The sequence below is a fragment of the Anas platyrhynchos genome, chromosome 33 (genome assembly GCF_047663525.1).
Source record: "Anas platyrhynchos isolate ZD024472 breed Pekin duck chromosome 33, IASCAAS_PekinDuck_T2T, whole genome shotgun sequence".
NCBI classification, from domain to species: Eukaryota; Metazoa; Chordata; class Aves; order Anseriformes; family Anatidae; genus Anas; species Anas platyrhynchos.
The window spans coordinates 6,406,074-6,421,652 of record NC_092618.1 but is presented as its reverse complement, the minus strand read 5'-3'; the positions used below and the strand labels follow the sequence as shown (position 1 = coordinate 6,421,652).

At 65.8% G+C, this 15,579-nt stretch overlaps 3 protein-coding genes across 6 annotated transcripts in view; 2 read left to right on the top strand and 1 right to left on the bottom strand.

The window, feature by feature from the left end:
- Nucleotides 1–11,757, top strand: part of LOC113842129 (latent-transforming growth factor beta-binding protein 4-like) — a 51,441-nt gene extending 39,684 nt beyond the window's left edge. Inside the window, exons 16-27 of one of the 4 annotated variants that reach the window (XM_072029877.1) lie at nucleotides 397–519; nucleotides 604–735; nucleotides 1,956–2,087; nucleotides 2,976–3,104; nucleotides 3,183–3,505; nucleotides 4,983–5,048; nucleotides 5,534–5,663; nucleotides 7,051–7,200; nucleotides 8,381–8,533; nucleotides 9,262–9,645; nucleotides 9,737–9,880; nucleotides 11,356–11,757. In XM_072029877.1, the coding sequence (XP_071885978.1) occupies nucleotides 397–519; nucleotides 604–735; nucleotides 1,956–2,087; nucleotides 2,976–3,104; nucleotides 3,183–3,505; nucleotides 4,983–5,048; nucleotides 5,534–5,663; nucleotides 7,051–7,200; nucleotides 8,381–8,533; nucleotides 9,262–9,645; nucleotides 9,737–9,880; nucleotides 11,356–11,498 (2,009 nt within the window). In that variant the 3' untranslated portion in view covers nucleotides 11,499–11,757. The remainder of the gene's footprint in view (nucleotides 1–396; nucleotides 520–603; nucleotides 736–1,955; nucleotides 2,088–2,975; nucleotides 3,105–3,182; nucleotides 3,506–4,982; nucleotides 5,049–5,533; nucleotides 5,664–7,050; nucleotides 7,201–8,380; nucleotides 8,534–9,261; nucleotides 9,646–9,736; nucleotides 9,881–11,355) is intronic. The other 3 variants (XM_072029879.1, XM_072029878.1, XM_072029880.1) reach the window with 3 other exon arrangements.
- A 480-nt stretch (nucleotides 11,758–12,237) lies between these two features.
- On the bottom strand, nucleotides 12,238–15,544 carry LOC113840940 (potassium channel subfamily K member 6-like). Its single transcript, XM_072029883.1, has 3 exons — nucleotides 14,613–15,544; nucleotides 13,724–14,116; nucleotides 12,238–12,403 (listed from the first exon to the last, which is right to left on the bottom strand). Exons 1-3 carry the CDS (start codon nucleotides 14,872–14,874, stop codon nucleotides 12,255–12,257), a joined length of 804 nt encoding a protein of 267 aa, XP_071885984.1. The 5' UTR covers nucleotides 14,875–15,544; the 3' UTR covers nucleotides 12,238–12,254.
- LOC119715034 (latent-transforming growth factor beta-binding protein 4-like) overlaps nucleotides 15,408–15,579 on the top strand; it is a gene marked incomplete at its 5' end in the record, with an annotated part of 48,893 nt that continues 48,721 nt past the window's right edge. The window contains 1 exon segment of the mRNA XM_072029985.1: nucleotides 15,408–15,550. Within this exon segment, the coding sequence (XP_071886086.1) occupies nucleotides 15,408–15,550 (143 nt within the window).

Sequence of the window (15,579 nt, the reverse complement as noted above, 5' to 3'; positions counted from 1 at the left end):
ATCCCACCCCAATCCCAACCCCCATCCCATCTCTGTCTCCATCCCATCCCCATTCCCACCCCAGTCCCCATCCCCATCCCAATCCCATCCCCATCCCACCCCAATCCCATCCCCATCCTACCCTTTTTCCACCCCAATCCCAATCCCACCCCAATCCCATCCCATCCCTTTTCCACCCCATCCCCATTTCCATCCCAATCCCAATCCCACCCCAGTCCCATCCCATCCCACCCCACCCCTCCACCACCCACCCACGCATCCGGGTACCACGGGGTGCCACCAGCCCCTTGTGTCCCCCTCTTTCCCCGTATCCCCCCTGCCCCCGTGTCCCCCCCCTGTACCCACGTCCACCCCATGCCCATGTCCCCCCCGTCCTCACCCAGTGTCCCCCCCCAGACGTGGACGAGTGCCAGCGCGGGGACGTGTGCCGGGGCGGCCGCTGCGCCAACACCGACGGCGCCTTCGAGTGCCACTGCCCCGCCGGCTTCCGCACCGACGCCGAGCGGGCCCAGTGCCACGGTGAGGGGCTGGGGGGTTGGGGGGGGGGGATTTTGGGTGCCCCCCACCCTGGGGCTGGCGGCGAGGGTGGCCCTGTCCCCGCAGATGTGGACGAGTGCAAGGAGCACGGGGCCGAGTTGTGTGGGGCTGAGCGCTGCGAGAACTTGCCCGGATCCTACCGCTGCGTGCCCGCCTGCCAGCACGGCTACCGGCCCCGGGACGGCGGGGGGTGTGAGGGTGAGTGGGGATTGGGATTGGGATTGGGATTGGGATTGGGATTGGGGTTGGGGTTGGGGTTGGGGTTGGGATTGGGGTTGGGGTTGGGATTGGAGTTGGGATTGGGATTGGGATTGGGGTTGGGGTTGGGGTTGGGATTGGGATTGGGATTGGGATTGGGGTTGGGGTTGGGGTTGGGGTTGGGATTGGGATTGGGATTGGGATTGGGGTTGGGGTTGGGGTTGGGGTTGGGATTGGGATTGGGATTGGGATTGGGATTGGGATTGGGGTTGGGGTTGGGGTTGGGGTTGGGGTTGGGATTGGTGTGGGGATGGAGATAGAGACCGATAGTGGATGGGTTTAGGGACTGGGACTAGGATGGGGATGGGAGGGGATGGGATTGGGGTGGGATTGGGGTGGGGATGGGATGGGGATGGGAGGGGATGGGATTGGGGTGGGATTGGGATGGGGATGGGATGGGGATGGGATGGGGATGGGATTGGGATTGGGGTGGGGATGGAAATGGAGACTAATAATGGATGAAAATAGGGACTGGGACTGGGACTGGGACTGGGATGGGGATGGGGATGGGAGGGGATGGGAGGGGATTGGGGTGGGGATGGGAGGGGATGGGATTGGGGTGAGATTGGGATGGGGATGGGAGGGGGATGGGAGGGGATTGGGGTGGGGATGGGATGGGTTGGGATGGGATGGGATGGGATGGGGATGGGATTGGGGTGGGGATGGAAATGGAGACTAATAATGGATGAAAATAGGGACTGGGACTGGGACTGGGACTGGGACTGAGACTGGGACTGGGACTGGGACTGGGACTGCGACTGCGACTGGGACTGAGACTGGGACTGAGACTGGGACTGGGACTGGGACTGGGACTGGGATGGGGATGGAATGGGTTTGGAATGGGGATGGGGGTGGGATTGGAACAGGATTGGGATGGGGATGGAGATGGAGACCAATAATGGATGAAAATAGGGGGTGGGATTGGGATGGGATTGGGATGGGATTAGGGTGAGATTGGGATGGGGTTGGGGATGGGATGGGAATGGAGACAGGTCCAGGGACCAGAACGGGACGAGGATGGGGACTGGGACAGGGATGGGAACCCGCACACAGGGCTGTGATGCGCACGGGGCTCATCCTGCCCGGGGCCGTGGTCCCCATCATCCCCCACCCCACCTTGTCCCCCCCCCATGCTTGGGGTCCCCCCGGTGTCCCCACAGATGTGGACGAGTGCCAGGAGCATGGGGCCGAGTTGTGTGGGGCCGAGCGCTGCGAGAACCTGCCCGGATCCTACCGCTGCGTGCCCCCCTGCCAGCCCGGCTACCGGCCCCGGGACGGCGGGGGGTGTGAGGGTACGGGGCCATGGGGACGGGGACAGGGCCATGGGGATGGGGATGGGGCCATGGGGACGGGGATGAGGCCATGGGGATGGGGACGGGGCCATGGGGATGGGGATGGGGCCATGGGGACGGGGATGAGGCCATGGGGATGGGGACGGGGCCATGGGGATGGGGATGGGGCCATGGGGATGGGGATGGGGCCATGGGGATGGGGATGGGGCCATGGGAACGGGGATGGGGCCATGGGGATGGGGACAGGGCCATGGGGACGGGGACGGGGCCATGGGGACGGGGATGGGGCCATGGGGACGGGGATGGGGCCATGGGGACAGGGACTGGGGCACGGGGATGGGGATGGGGGTACGGAGAGGCTGAGGGGACCCTGCCCTAGGGGACAGCGGGGACACCACTATGGGGTTTAGGGGCAGGGGGATTTCTCCATGGGGTTAGGAGGGGGACGGACAGCAGGGGCCATGGCATGGGGGACATCAGGGACAAGCCAATGGGGCACAATAGGGACAAAGCTATGGGGGACATGGAAAAAACAACGGGGATGCTGGGGACAAGCCAATGGGGTCGAGGTGCAGGGGGACTTCTCTATGGGGTCAGGATGGGGATGGGCAGCAGGGGACATCAGGGACAACACCACGGGAGATAATGGGGACAAAACGATGGGGGACATTGGGGACAAGCCAATGGGGCCACTGGGGACAAGCCAATGGGGTCGAGGTGCAGGGGGGCTTCTCCATGGGGTCAGGATGGAGACGGAGAGCAGGGACCATCGGGGGACAGTGGGGACCCCCCCATGGGGCTGAGCTTTTGGGGGACGGCTCCACGCTCCCCCCCCCAATGTCCCCACCGCCCCCTCCCCCCAAAAAAACGTCACCTCCCCGCTTGCAGACGAGGACGAGTGCGCCGAGGGGGGGTCCCGCTGCGGCCCCCACGCCGCCTGCCACAACCTCCCCGGCTCCTTCCAGTGCGCCTGCCACCAGGGCTACGAGGCCGCCCGGCACGGCCACCACTGCCAGGGTACGGGGACAGCGGGGACAGCAGGGGGGGGACACCCAGAGTGACACTGAGCCCCCCCCCTTCGTGTTTCCCCCCCAGACGTGGACGAGTGCGCGACGCTGCCGGGGGTGTGCGGGGCGGCGCGCTGCAAGAACGTGGACGGCTCCTTCCTCTGCCTCTGCCCCGACGGGGGGCACGAGTTCGATCCAGTGACGGGGACGTGCGGGGGACCCCCCCCAGCGACCCCACTCCTCCGGCCCCCCCCGGAGCCGTGGAAGCCCCCCCGGGCTTGGCGGCGTGCTTCAGCCCCGCCTGCGGGGTGCTGGCGCCCAACGTCAGCCGGCAGCAGTGCTGCTGCAGCGTGGGGGGCGCCTGGGGGGTCCGCTGCCCCCCCCCGAGGCCGTGCCCCACGCCTGGAACCGGTGGGGACATGGGGACGCTATGGGGGGGGGAGGGGATTGGGGATGGCGTGGGGTGGGAAGGGATTGGGGTGGGAGTGGGATTGGGGATGGGGATGGGGATGGGGATTGGGATTGGGGATGGGGATGGGGATGGGGATGGGATTGGGGATGGGATTGGGGATGGGATTGGGGATGGGGATGGGGATGGGATTGGGGATGGGATTGGGGATGGGGATGGGGATGGGGATGGGATTGGGGATGGGGGATTGGGATTGGGGATGGGGGATTGGGATTGGGATTGGGGATGGGTTTGGGGATGGGGATGGGATTGGGGATGGGGATGGGATTGGGGATGGGATTGGGGATGGGGATGGGGATGGGGATGGGATTGGGGATGGGGGATTGGGATTGGGGATGGGGGATTGGGATTGGGAGTGGGGATGGGTTTGGGGATGGGGATGGGATTGGGGATGGGGATGGGATTGGGGATGGGATTGGGGATGGGATTGGGGATGGGGATGGGGATGGGGGATTGGGATTGGGATTGGGATTGGGGATGGGGATGGGGACGGGGATGGGGATGGGGATGGGGATGGGGATTGGGGATGGGGGATTGGGATTGGGATTGGGGATGGGATTGTGGATGGGGATGGGATTGGGGATGGGATTGGGGATGGGATTGGGGATGGGATTGGGGATGGGTTTGGGGATGGGGATGGGATTGGGGATGGGGATGGGGATGGGATTGGGGATGGGATTGGGGATGGGGATGGGGATGGGGATGGGGATTGGGGATGGGAATGGGGATGGGGATGGGGGATTGGGATTGGGATTGGGGATGGGATTGGGGATGGGGATGGGATTGGGGATGGGATTGGGGATGGGGGATTGGGATTGGGATTGGGGATGGGGACGGGGATGGGGATGGGGATGGGGATGGGGATGGGGATGGGGATGGGGATTGGGACTGGGATGGGAAGGGATGGGGATAGGACTGGGATGGGATGGGATGGGATTGGGATTGGAGTGGAGTGGGATGGGATGCGATTTGGGATGGGATGGGATGGCGATGGGATTGGAGTTGCAATTGGGACTGGGATGGGATGGGATTGGGATGGAGATAGGATTAGGATTGGGATGGGATTGGGATAGGATTGGGGGGGTGGAGATGGAATTGGGATGGGGTTGGTGATGGGATTGAGATAGATTGGGATTGGGACTGGGATGGAATGGGGATGGGATGGGGATGGGATGAGGATGGGACTGGGATTGGGGTGGGAAGGGATTGGGATGGGTTTGGGGTGGTGATGGGATTTGGGATGGGGATGGGGATGGGATTGTAAAGGGATTGGGATTGGGGTGGGTATTGCCAGGGATTAGGACTGGGATGGGATGGGATTGGGATCGGGGTGTGGATGGGGACAGGGATGGGCTGGGGATGGGGTCAGGATGGTGCCAAGGTGCAGGGGGGGTGACACCTCTGTCCCTCCCCCCCAAGCCGAGCACCGAGCCCTCTGCCCCCACGGGACCGGCCAGACCACGGGGCCCCAGGGCTCAGCAGCAGGTCAGTGCGGCCGCGGGGGGGGCACAGCGATGGGGCCCCCCCCATTTGGGGGCTCCCTCCGTTTAGGGACTCCCCCCCCTACTCAGGGGCTCCCCCCTGTATTTAGCGGTTCCCCAATGTTGGGGATGCCCCCCCATTTTGGGGATGCCACCCCTGTTTTGGGGCTCCCCCATTTATGGGATGCCCCCCGTTTTGGGGACTCACCCCCCCTAATTTGGGAATGGCCCCCATTTGGGGGACTCACCCCTCCCATTTTGGGGATGTCCCCATTTTTCAGGGTGCCCCCTCAATTTGGGGATGCCCCCCTTATTTTGTGGGGTTACGCCCCTCCCCTTTTGGGTGCATCCCGCCTATTTTGGGGCAATACCCCCCCTATTTTGGGGTTCCCCTCCTATATAGGGGCTCCCCCGTTTCGGGGGTGCCCCCCCCAATTCCGAGGACCCTCCCCCTGACGTCGCCCCCCCCCTTACCCCCTTACCCCCCAGATGTGGACGAGTGCCGGGTGTTCGCGCCGCAGCTGTGCCGGGGGGGGGGTCTGCATCAACGCCGCCCCCGGCTTCAGCTGCTACTGCCCCAGCGGCTACTACTACGAGCAGGAGCACCTGCAGTGCGTGGGTGAGCACCCAGCACCCCCAGCACCCCCAGCACCCCCCCAGCACCCCCCCAGCACCCCCAGCACCCTGACCTCAGCACCCCCAGCACCCTACTTGTGCCCTGGGTGCACCCTGCCTGCACCCTGAGCACCCTACTTGCATCCTGAGCACCCTGAGCACCCTGCCTGCACCCTGAGAGCACCCTACTTGCACCCTGACTGCACCCTAAGAGCACCCTGTGCACCCCGAGCACCCTACTCGCACCTTGAGCACCCTGCCAGCACCCCCAGCACCCTGCCAGCACCCCCAGCACCCCCAGCACCCCCAGCACCCTGACCTCAGCACCCTAATTGTGCCCTGAGTGCGCCCTACTTGCACCCTGCCTGCACCCTACTTGCACCCTGAGAGCACCCTGAGCACCCAGCCAGCACGCTGAGCTCCCTACCTGCACCCTGAGCACACAACCTGTACCCAGAAAGCACCCTAAGAGCACCCTGGCTGCACCCTGAGCACCCTCTTTGCACCCTGAGCACCCAACTTGTGCCCTGCCAGCACCCTACCTGCACCCTGAGCACCCTGCCTGCACCCAGCCAGCACCCTGAGCACCCAACTTGCATCCTGAGCACCCTGAGCGTGCCCTGTCTGCACCCTGAGCACCCAACTTATGCCCTGAGTGCGCTCTACCTGCACCCTGAGCACCCTACTTGCACCCTGCCAGCACCCTGAGCACCCTGCCTGCACCCAGCTCACACCCTGAGCACCCTGCCCACACCCTTCCAGCACCCAGCCAGCACCCTGAGCACCCTGAGCGTGCCCTACCTGCACCCTGAGCACCCAACTTGTGCCCTGAGTGCACCCTCCCTGCACCCTCAGCACCCTGCCTGCACCCAGCTCACACCCTGAGAGCACCCTGCCCACACCCTTCCAGCACCCTGCCTGCACCCTGAGCACCCTGCCAGCACCCAGCCAGCACCCTGAGCACCCAACTTGTGCCCTGAGTGCGCTCTACCTGCACCCTGAGCACCCTACTTGCACCCTGACTGCACCCTGAGCACCCTGCCTGCACCCAGCTCACACCCTGAGCACCCTGCCCACACCCTTCCAGCACCCAGCCAGCACCCTGAGCACCCTGAGCGTGCCCTACCTGCACCCTGAGCACCCTAATTGTGCTCTGAGTGCACCCTCCCTGCACAATACCTGCACCCTGAGCACCCAACTTGTGCCCTGAGTGCACCCTCCCTGCACCCTCAGCACCCTGCCTGCACCCTGTCTGCACCCCGAGCACCCTACTCGCACCCCAAGCACCCTGCCCTCAGCCCCCCGAGCACCCTTCCAGCCCCCCGAGCCCCCTTCCAGCCCCCCCCCCGTGCCCCCCACCCCCTTGCCGACCACCACCGCCCCCCCCCCAGATAACGACGAGTGCCAGGACGAGGACGCGGAGCCGTGCATCGGGGGCCGCTGCGTCAACACGGTGGGCTCCTACTTCTGCTCCTGCGCCCCCCCCCTGGTGCTGGACGGCTCCCAGCGCCGCTGCGTCACCAACGACACCCGCGCCATGGGTGAGGCCACCCCCTGTCACCCCCCCCGTGTCACCGTCACCCCCCCCGTGTCGCCCTGTCCCCACGTGTCCCCATATCCCTGCCCTATGTCCCCGTGGCCCCCCATCCCCGTGTCCCGGCACTGTCCCCTGATGCCCCCCCCGTGGCCCCATGTCCCACATCCTGATGTCCCACGTCACCGTGTCCCCACGTCCTGTGTCCCCATACCCCCATGGCGCTGTATCCCCCATGTCCCCAAATCCCCGTGTCCCCGTGTCCCCATGTCCCACATCCTGATGTCCCACGTCACCGTGTCCCCACGTCCTGTGTCCCCATATCCCCATGGCGCTGTATCCCCCATGTCCCCAAATCCCCGTGTCCCTGTGTCCCCATGTCCCACGTCGCCTCCCCTTGTCCCACATCCCCCTGTCCCACGTCACCATATCCCCGTGTCCCCATGTCCCCATGTCCCACATCCCTTCATCCCAGTGTCCCCCATTGTCTCCCCACATCCCACATCACCTCCCCATGTCCCCACCTCACTGTGTCCCCATGTCCCCGCGTCCCCATGTCCCCATGTCCCCGTGTCCCCATGTCCTCGTGTCCCCGTGTCCCCATATCCCCACGTCCCCGTGTCCCCATGTCCCCATGTCACTGTGTCCACATGTCCCTGTGTCCCATATCCCCACGTCCCCCGTTGCCTCCCCACGTCTCACGCTGCCTCTCCGTGTCCCCACACCCCCCGTCACCATATCCCCATGTCCCATGTCCCCATGTCCCTGTATCCCTGTGTCCCTGTGTCCCCATACCCCACGTCCCCATGTCCCACGTCCCTTTATCCCAGTGTCCCCTGTTGTCTCCCCACATCCCACGTCACCTCCCCATGTCCCACGTCCCCGCATCTCACATCCCCATGTCCCCATGTCCCACGTCCCCATGTCCCCGTGTCTCCATGTCCCCATGTCCCTGTGTCCCCATGTCCCCCGTTGCCTCCCCACGTCCCACGCCACCTCCCCATGTCTCCACGTCCCCCTGTCCCCATGTCCCCATGTCCCCTGTCCCCACATTACCATGTCCCCATGTCCCTGTGTCCCATATCCCCATGCCCCACGCCCCACATCCCCATGTCCCCATATCCCCCGCCGCCTCCCCGCCTCCCCACGCCCCCCGTCACCGTGTCCCCGTGTCCCCCCGTCCCCAGAGGAGGACCCGGCCGTGTGCTGGCAGGAGGTCGGCCCCGACCTGGTGTGCGGGCGCCCGCGGCTGGACCGGCAGGCGACCTACACCGAGTGCTGCTGCCTCTACGGCGAGGCCTGGGGCATGGACTGCGCCCTGTGCCCCGCGCGACACTCAGGTGCCACCGCCGTGTCCCCGATGGCCCCGTGTCCCCACATCCCCATGTCCCCGTGTCCCCTACGTCCCCATGTCCCCGTGTCCCCATGTCCCCACGTCCCTATGACCCCACAGCCACGTGGCCCCATAGCCTCATGTTGCCATGCACCCGTGTCCCCTACGGCCCCTTGTCCCCATGTCCCCGTGTCCCCTTGTCCCCATGTCCCCATGTCCCTAAGGCCCTATAGCCTCACATCCCTGTGTCCCCATGTCCCCCCATGTCCCTGTCCCCCCCCCCATGCCCACGTCCCCATGCCCCCTCCCATGCCCACGACCCCCCCATCCCCTATACCCATGTCCCCATGTCCCCATGTCCCCAAGACCCCACACAGGGGGACCCCCACCCTGCCCCCCTCCTACCCCAGCAATAGGGACCCCCCCCAGACCCCCATAATGGGGACCCCATGGGCACCCCCCAGAGTGGGTCCCCCTTAGACACCCCCCCCATGATTGGGACCCCTTGGACCCCCCCCATAACAGGGACCCCTTTGCCCCCCCCAATAATGGGAACCCCTCCCACCACCCCACAACGCCCCCCCCCTAATGGAGACCCCTTGGGCACCCCCCATATAACAGTGCCCCCCCCACCTCTTTACACCCCCCCCCTTAGCATCCCCAATTTTTAGGACCCCACCCCACAACCTGCCCCCCCCCCCATTTTTTTTTCTCTCCCCCCCCCCCCCCCCCCAGATGACTTCGAGTTCCTCTGCAACGTCCTGCGCCCCCCCGGCCCGGGGCTGGGCCCCCCCTACGAATACGGCCCCGAATACCCCCCCCACTACGGGCTGCCCTACGGCCCCCTCCCCTTTGGGGGTCCGGGCCCCCGCCTGCCCCCCCCGGGGCTGCGCGCCGACTACGACCCCTATGGGCTGGGGGGGGGCTACGACCCCCGCGGGGACGCCCTTTACGCCGCCCCCCCCTGCTACGAGGACTTGGAGGATTTCGAGGGGTCCCGCCGGGGCCCCCCCCGCTCCTCCCGGCCCCGCAGCCCCCCCAGCGCCCCCCAGGACCCCCCCCCGTGGCTCTTCCAGCCCCATGGTGTGGCCGAGCGGCCGGGGCGAGCCAGCGAGGATGGTGAGTTTGGGGGGGGGGGGGATTGAGGGGTTTTGGGGGGGGATTTTGTTTTTTTTATGGGGAGGGGGCTGACGGGGACCCCCCCCCGCAGACCCCCGGGACGAGGCGCTGCCGCCGGAGCTGTGCGGGGTGCTGAGCGGCTGCGAGCATGGGCACTGCGTGCGGGTGCCCCAGGGCTTCACCTGCGCCTGCGACCCCGGCTACCGGCTGGACGCGGCACGCGTGGCCTGCGTGGGTGAGACACGGCCTAATCCCGGCCTAATCCGGCCTAATCCGGCCTAATCCGGCCTAGTCCCGGCCTAGTCCCGGCATAATCCCGGCCTGATTCCGGCATAATCCCGGCCTAATCCGGCCTAGTCCCGGCATAATCCCGGCATAATCCGGCCTAATCCGGCCAAGTCCCGGCCTAATCCGGCCTAATCCGGCCTAGTCCCGGCATAATCCCGGCCTGATCCCGGCATAATCCCGGCATAATCCCGGCCTAATCCGGCCTAATCCGGCCTAGTCCCGGCATAATCCCGGCATAATACGGCCTAATCCGGCCTAATCCCAGCCTAATCCGGCCTAATCCCGGCCTAATCCGGCCTAGTCCCGGCATAATCCCGGCCTAATCCGGCCTAATCCCGGCCTGATCCCGGAATAATCCCGGCCTGATCCCGTCCTAATTCCTTCATAATCCCGGCCTAGTCCCGGCCTAATCTGGCATAATCCAGGCCTAATCCCGGCCTGATCCCGGCCTGATCCCAGCCTAATCCTGGCCTAATCCCGGCCTGATTCCGGCCTGATTCCGGCCTGATCCCGGCATAATCCCAGCCTGTTCCCATCCCAATCCCATCCCATCCCAAACCCCAGTCCCAGCCCAAATCCCACCCCATCCCATCCCCAATCCCACTTTAATCCAACCCCCAATCCCACCCTAATCCAACCCCAAATCCTACCCCAATCCTACCCCAATCCTACCCCAAATCCCGATCCCATGCCCATTCCATACCCCCAATCCCAATCCCACCCCAATCCCATCCCCACCCCCCCCAATCCCATCTGCAACCCCTTCCCACCCCAGTCCGACCCCAAATCCAATCCCAATCCCACCCCAAATCCCAACTAAATCCCAATCCCGCCCCAAATCCCAACCAATCTCAGTCCCACCCCAAATCCCTTCCCATCCCAACACAAACCCATCCTAATCCCACCCCAATCCCATCCCAAATCTCACCTCAATCCCATCCGCAACCCCTCCCCACCCCAGTCTAACCCCAAATCCAATCCCAACCCCAATCCCACCCCAAATCCTACCCAATCCCAATCCAACCCCAATCCCACCCCAATCCCCCCTCAAACCCCCCCCAAATCCTCCCCAATCCTACCCCAATCCCCCCCCAAATCCCCCCCAATCCCAATCCCACCCCAATCCCATCCCAATCCCCCACAATCCCAATCCCCCCCAAATCCCACCCCAATCCCATCCCCATCCCCCTCAATCCCACCCCAAAACCCACACAATCCCAATTCCACCCCACCCCAATCCCACCCCAATCCCATCCCAATCCCATCCCAATCCCCCTCAATCCCACCCCAATCCCCCCCAATCCCAATCTCCCCCAATCCCCCCAAAACCCCCCAATCCCACCCCAATCCCACCCCAAATCCCCCCCAACCCCCCTTAATCCCCCTCCCCGACCTCCCCTGACCCCCCCCTTTTCCCCGCAGACCTCGACGAGTGCTCGGAGGCCGCCCTGTGCCGGGGGGGGCGCTGCCTCAACACCCCCGGCTCCTTCCGCTGCCTCTGCCCCCCCGGCTCTGTCCCGGCGCAGGGACCCCCCCGCTGCGTCCCCGCGCGCCCCCCGGCCTGAGCCCCCCCCTCCCCATCCCGGGGGGGGGGGCCCTGTATTTATTGTCTGTATATATCGGAGCTGGGGGGGGGGGGATGGAGAGACACTGGGGGGCACCGTCCGGCATCCCCCCCCCGCCCGCTGTGGGGTGAGGTGGGGGGGGGGCTCCTGGGGGTGCCCATGGGGGTGCCCGGCCCCCCGCTCCCTCCCCCCCCGTCCATGTGAGCCCCCCCTCACTTCCCCCCCAATTTTTACAGAATAAAGGTTTTCTATAAAATGAGCTGGGGGGGGGGGAGTTCTTTCATCCTAATAGGGTCGGGTGGGGGGGGGGCTGTGGTGTCACAGGGACTGGGACCCCAAATGGGACCCCCCCCTCATGAGTCTGGACCCCTCTACTTGGGACTGGGACCCCTCTATGGGTTTGGGACCCCCCCCAGTGGGACTGAGACCCCCCCCATGTATCTGCTCCCCCCCTCAATGTGTCTGCCCCCCCCAATGGGACTGGGAGCCCCCCATGTGTCTGGGACCCCTCCATGGGTTTGGGGACCCCCCCCAATGGGATCAGGATCCCCACCCCAATGGTGCTGTGACCCCCCCCCCCCCCCCCATGGGTCTGTGACCCTTCAATGGGACCGGGAACCCCCCTATTGGACCTGGGACCCCCCCCCATGTGTCTGGGACCCCCCCCATGTGTCTGGGACCCCCCCCCCCATGCATCTGGGACCCCCAACCCCCCCCAGTGACCACAGCGAGCCCGTCGCGCTTCGAGCCCCCCGTTTATTGCCCCCCCTCGTCCAGCAGCCCCCCGTCCTCCTCGGGGGGGTCCGGGGGGGGGCGCAGCGCGGCGCTGACCCCGTGCAGCTCCAGCAGCTGCTGGAAGGCCGCCAGCAGCAGCAGCGCCGCCGTCACCCCCAGCAGCAGGTAGGCTGGGGGGGGGGGACACAGCGGTCAGAGACCCCCACCCCCCCGTGGAGACCCCCACCCCATGGAGAGATCCCCATGGAGACCCCCCCCCAATGAAGACCCAATCCGCCATGGTGACCCCATCCATGAAGACCCCGCCACCATGAAGACCCCACCCCAATGGAGACCCAACCACCATGGAGACCCCAACCATGAAGACCCCAACCACCATAAAGACACCACCAGAAAGACCCCACCCCAATGGAGACCCCAACCACGGACACCCCAACCATGGAGAACCCAACCACCATAGAGACCCCAACCATGAAGTCCCCCAACCACGAAGACCCCAACCACGAAGACCCCAACCATGAAGACCCCACCCCAATGGAGACCGCGCCCCAGTGGAGACCCAACCACCATGGAGACCCCAACCATGGAGACCCAACCACCATAAAGACACCACCCCAATGGAGACCCCAACCACGAAGACCCCAACCACGAAGATCCCAACCATGAAGACCCCAACCATCTAAACCCCAACCATGGAGACCCCAACCATGAAGACCCCAACCATGAAGACCCCAACCATAAAGACCCCAACCATGAAGACCCCAACCATCTAGACCCCAACCACGGAGACCCCAACCATGGAGAACCCAACCACCATAGAGACCCCAACCATGAAGTCCCCCAACCACGAAGACCCCAACCACGAAGACCCCAACCATGAAGGCCCCACCCCAATGGAGACCGCGCCCCAGTGGAGACCCAACCACCATGGAGACCCCAACCATGGAGACCCAACCACCATAAAGACACCACCCCAATGGAGACCCCAACCACGAAGACCCCAACCACGAAGATCCCAACCATGAAGACCCCAACCATCTAAACCCCAACCATGGAGACCCCAACCATGAAGACCCCAACCATGAAGACCCCAACCATGAAGACCCCAACCATCTAAACCCCAACCATGGAGACCCCAACCATGAAGACCCCAACCATGAAGACCCCAACGATAAAGACCCCAACCATGAAGACCCCAACCACCATGGAGAACCCAACCATGAAGACCCCCAACCACGAAGATCCAACCACCATGAAGACCCCAACCATGAGGACCCCAACCACCTAAACCCCAACCATGGAGACACCAACCATGAAGACCCCAACCATGAAGACCCCACCACCATAAAGACCCCACCCCAATGAAGACCCCCCCCACCAAGAAGACCCCAACCACATAGCCCCAACCCCCACATAACCCCAACCCCAGATCCCCAAACCCCAACGCCCCCCACCCCAACACCCCCCCCTAACCCCCCGCCCCCGCTCACCGGCCAAGGCCACCCGGTAGAGGTGGCGCGGGGGCTGCCCCTCCGGTGCCCCCGCCGCGTCCCCCAGCCCCACGGTGGTGACGGCCATGCCGCAGAAGAAGACGGCGTCCAAGAAGCTCCCGGAGCCCCCCAGGGCCCACAGGGCGGCGGCAGGCAGCAGCACGAAGCCCCCCGCCACCGCCCCCGCCAGCAGCCCCAAATGGAGCCCGGCGGCCCCCCGGGGGCTCCAACCCCACCGCGTCCTCAGGTAGCGCCGGGGCCACCGGGTGACCGGCACCGAAAGCCACCGGGCCACCACCGCCAACGTCAACACCGTGAAGGGGACGCCCAGCGCCGCGTAGGCCAAGCAGAAGGCTTTGCCCCCCGGGGACAGGGGGGCCACGGGGCCGTAGCCTGGGGGGGGGGGGGAAATTTAGGGGGGGGACCCCCCCCGGTAAGTGAAAGGGGAGGGGGGACCCCTGGGGGTGGTGGGGGGAGGTTGGGGGCTTGGTGGTGATGGGGGTCCTGGGCGAACTGGGGGGCTCTGTGGGCTGGGGGGGTCCTGGTGGGGCTGGGGGGGGGCCTGGGGGTCCCAGTGCTAAAGGGGGTCCCAAAACCCATGGGGGTCCTGAGGTTCTCAGGGGGCTCGGTGCCTATGGGGGGCCATGGAGGGTCCTGGTGCCCACGGGGGTCCTGGTGTTCATGGGGGTCCCGGTGTTCTTGGGGGGGTCCCGGGGGGGCCTGGTGCTCAGAGGCGTCCTGGGGGAATTGGTGCTCATGGGGGTCCTGGGGTTCATGGGGGTCCCGGGGGTCTCAATGCCCTTGGGGGGGTCCTGGTGCCCATGGGGTTCTTTAGGAGGGTCCCAATTCGGAGGGGGGGTCCCGATTTGGGGGCGGGGGGGCTCCTTACCCACAGTGGTGAGCAGGGTGGTGGAGAAGAAGAAGGCGGAGGCCAGGTCCCACCGCGGGGTCCCGGAGGCGTTGAGGGTCCCGGGGGGGGTCCCGAGGGTCCGCGCCCCCCCCTCCAGCACCCAGAGCCCCAGGGTGCCCAGCAGCAGCAGCCCCCCCTGGGCCACCGTGTGGCCTTGGGGACGTGGTGGCCATGGGGACATGGTGGATATGGGGACATGGTCATCCTGGGGACATGGTGGCCACGGAGACATGGTGGCCATGGGGATGTGGTGGCCATGGGGACATGGTGGCCTTGGGGACAAGATGGCCGCTGTGGCCAGGAAATGGCCACGACACCTCAGGGACAGCCCTAGGGCCACCACGGCCACCGTGTGGCCTTGGGGACGTGGTGGCCACGGAGATGTGGTGGCAACAGGGATGTGGTGGATCTGGGGACATGGTGGTCTTGGGGAAGTGGTAGCCCTGGGGACGTGGTGGCCTTGGGGACAAGATGGCCGCCGTGGCCAGGAAATGGCCACGACACCTCAGGGACAGCCCTAGGGCCACCACGGCCACCGTGCGGCCTTGGGGACGTGGTGGCCTTGGGGATAAGATGGCGCTGGGGACATGGTGGATATGGGGCCGTGGGGGCTATGGGGCCATGGGGGCTATGGGGACGTGGTGGCCCTGGGGACATGGTGGCCTTGGTGACGTCATGGCTTTGGTTGCCATCATGGCTTTGGTGACGTGGTGGCCTTGGTGACGTCATCACCTTGGTGGCACGGTGGCCTTGCTGACATCACACCCTTGCTGACGTCACGGCCCCGCGCGCCCGTCCCCATGGCAACCGCCACTTCCGGCCCCGCCCCGCCGCTCCGCCAACAGCTTCCTCCCGCGCTCCTCACGTGACCGGAAGCGGAAGCGCCATGGAGCCCCCGGGAGCGGCGGCGGGGCTCGGTGCGGACCCCCCGGCGCCCCCCCCCTCC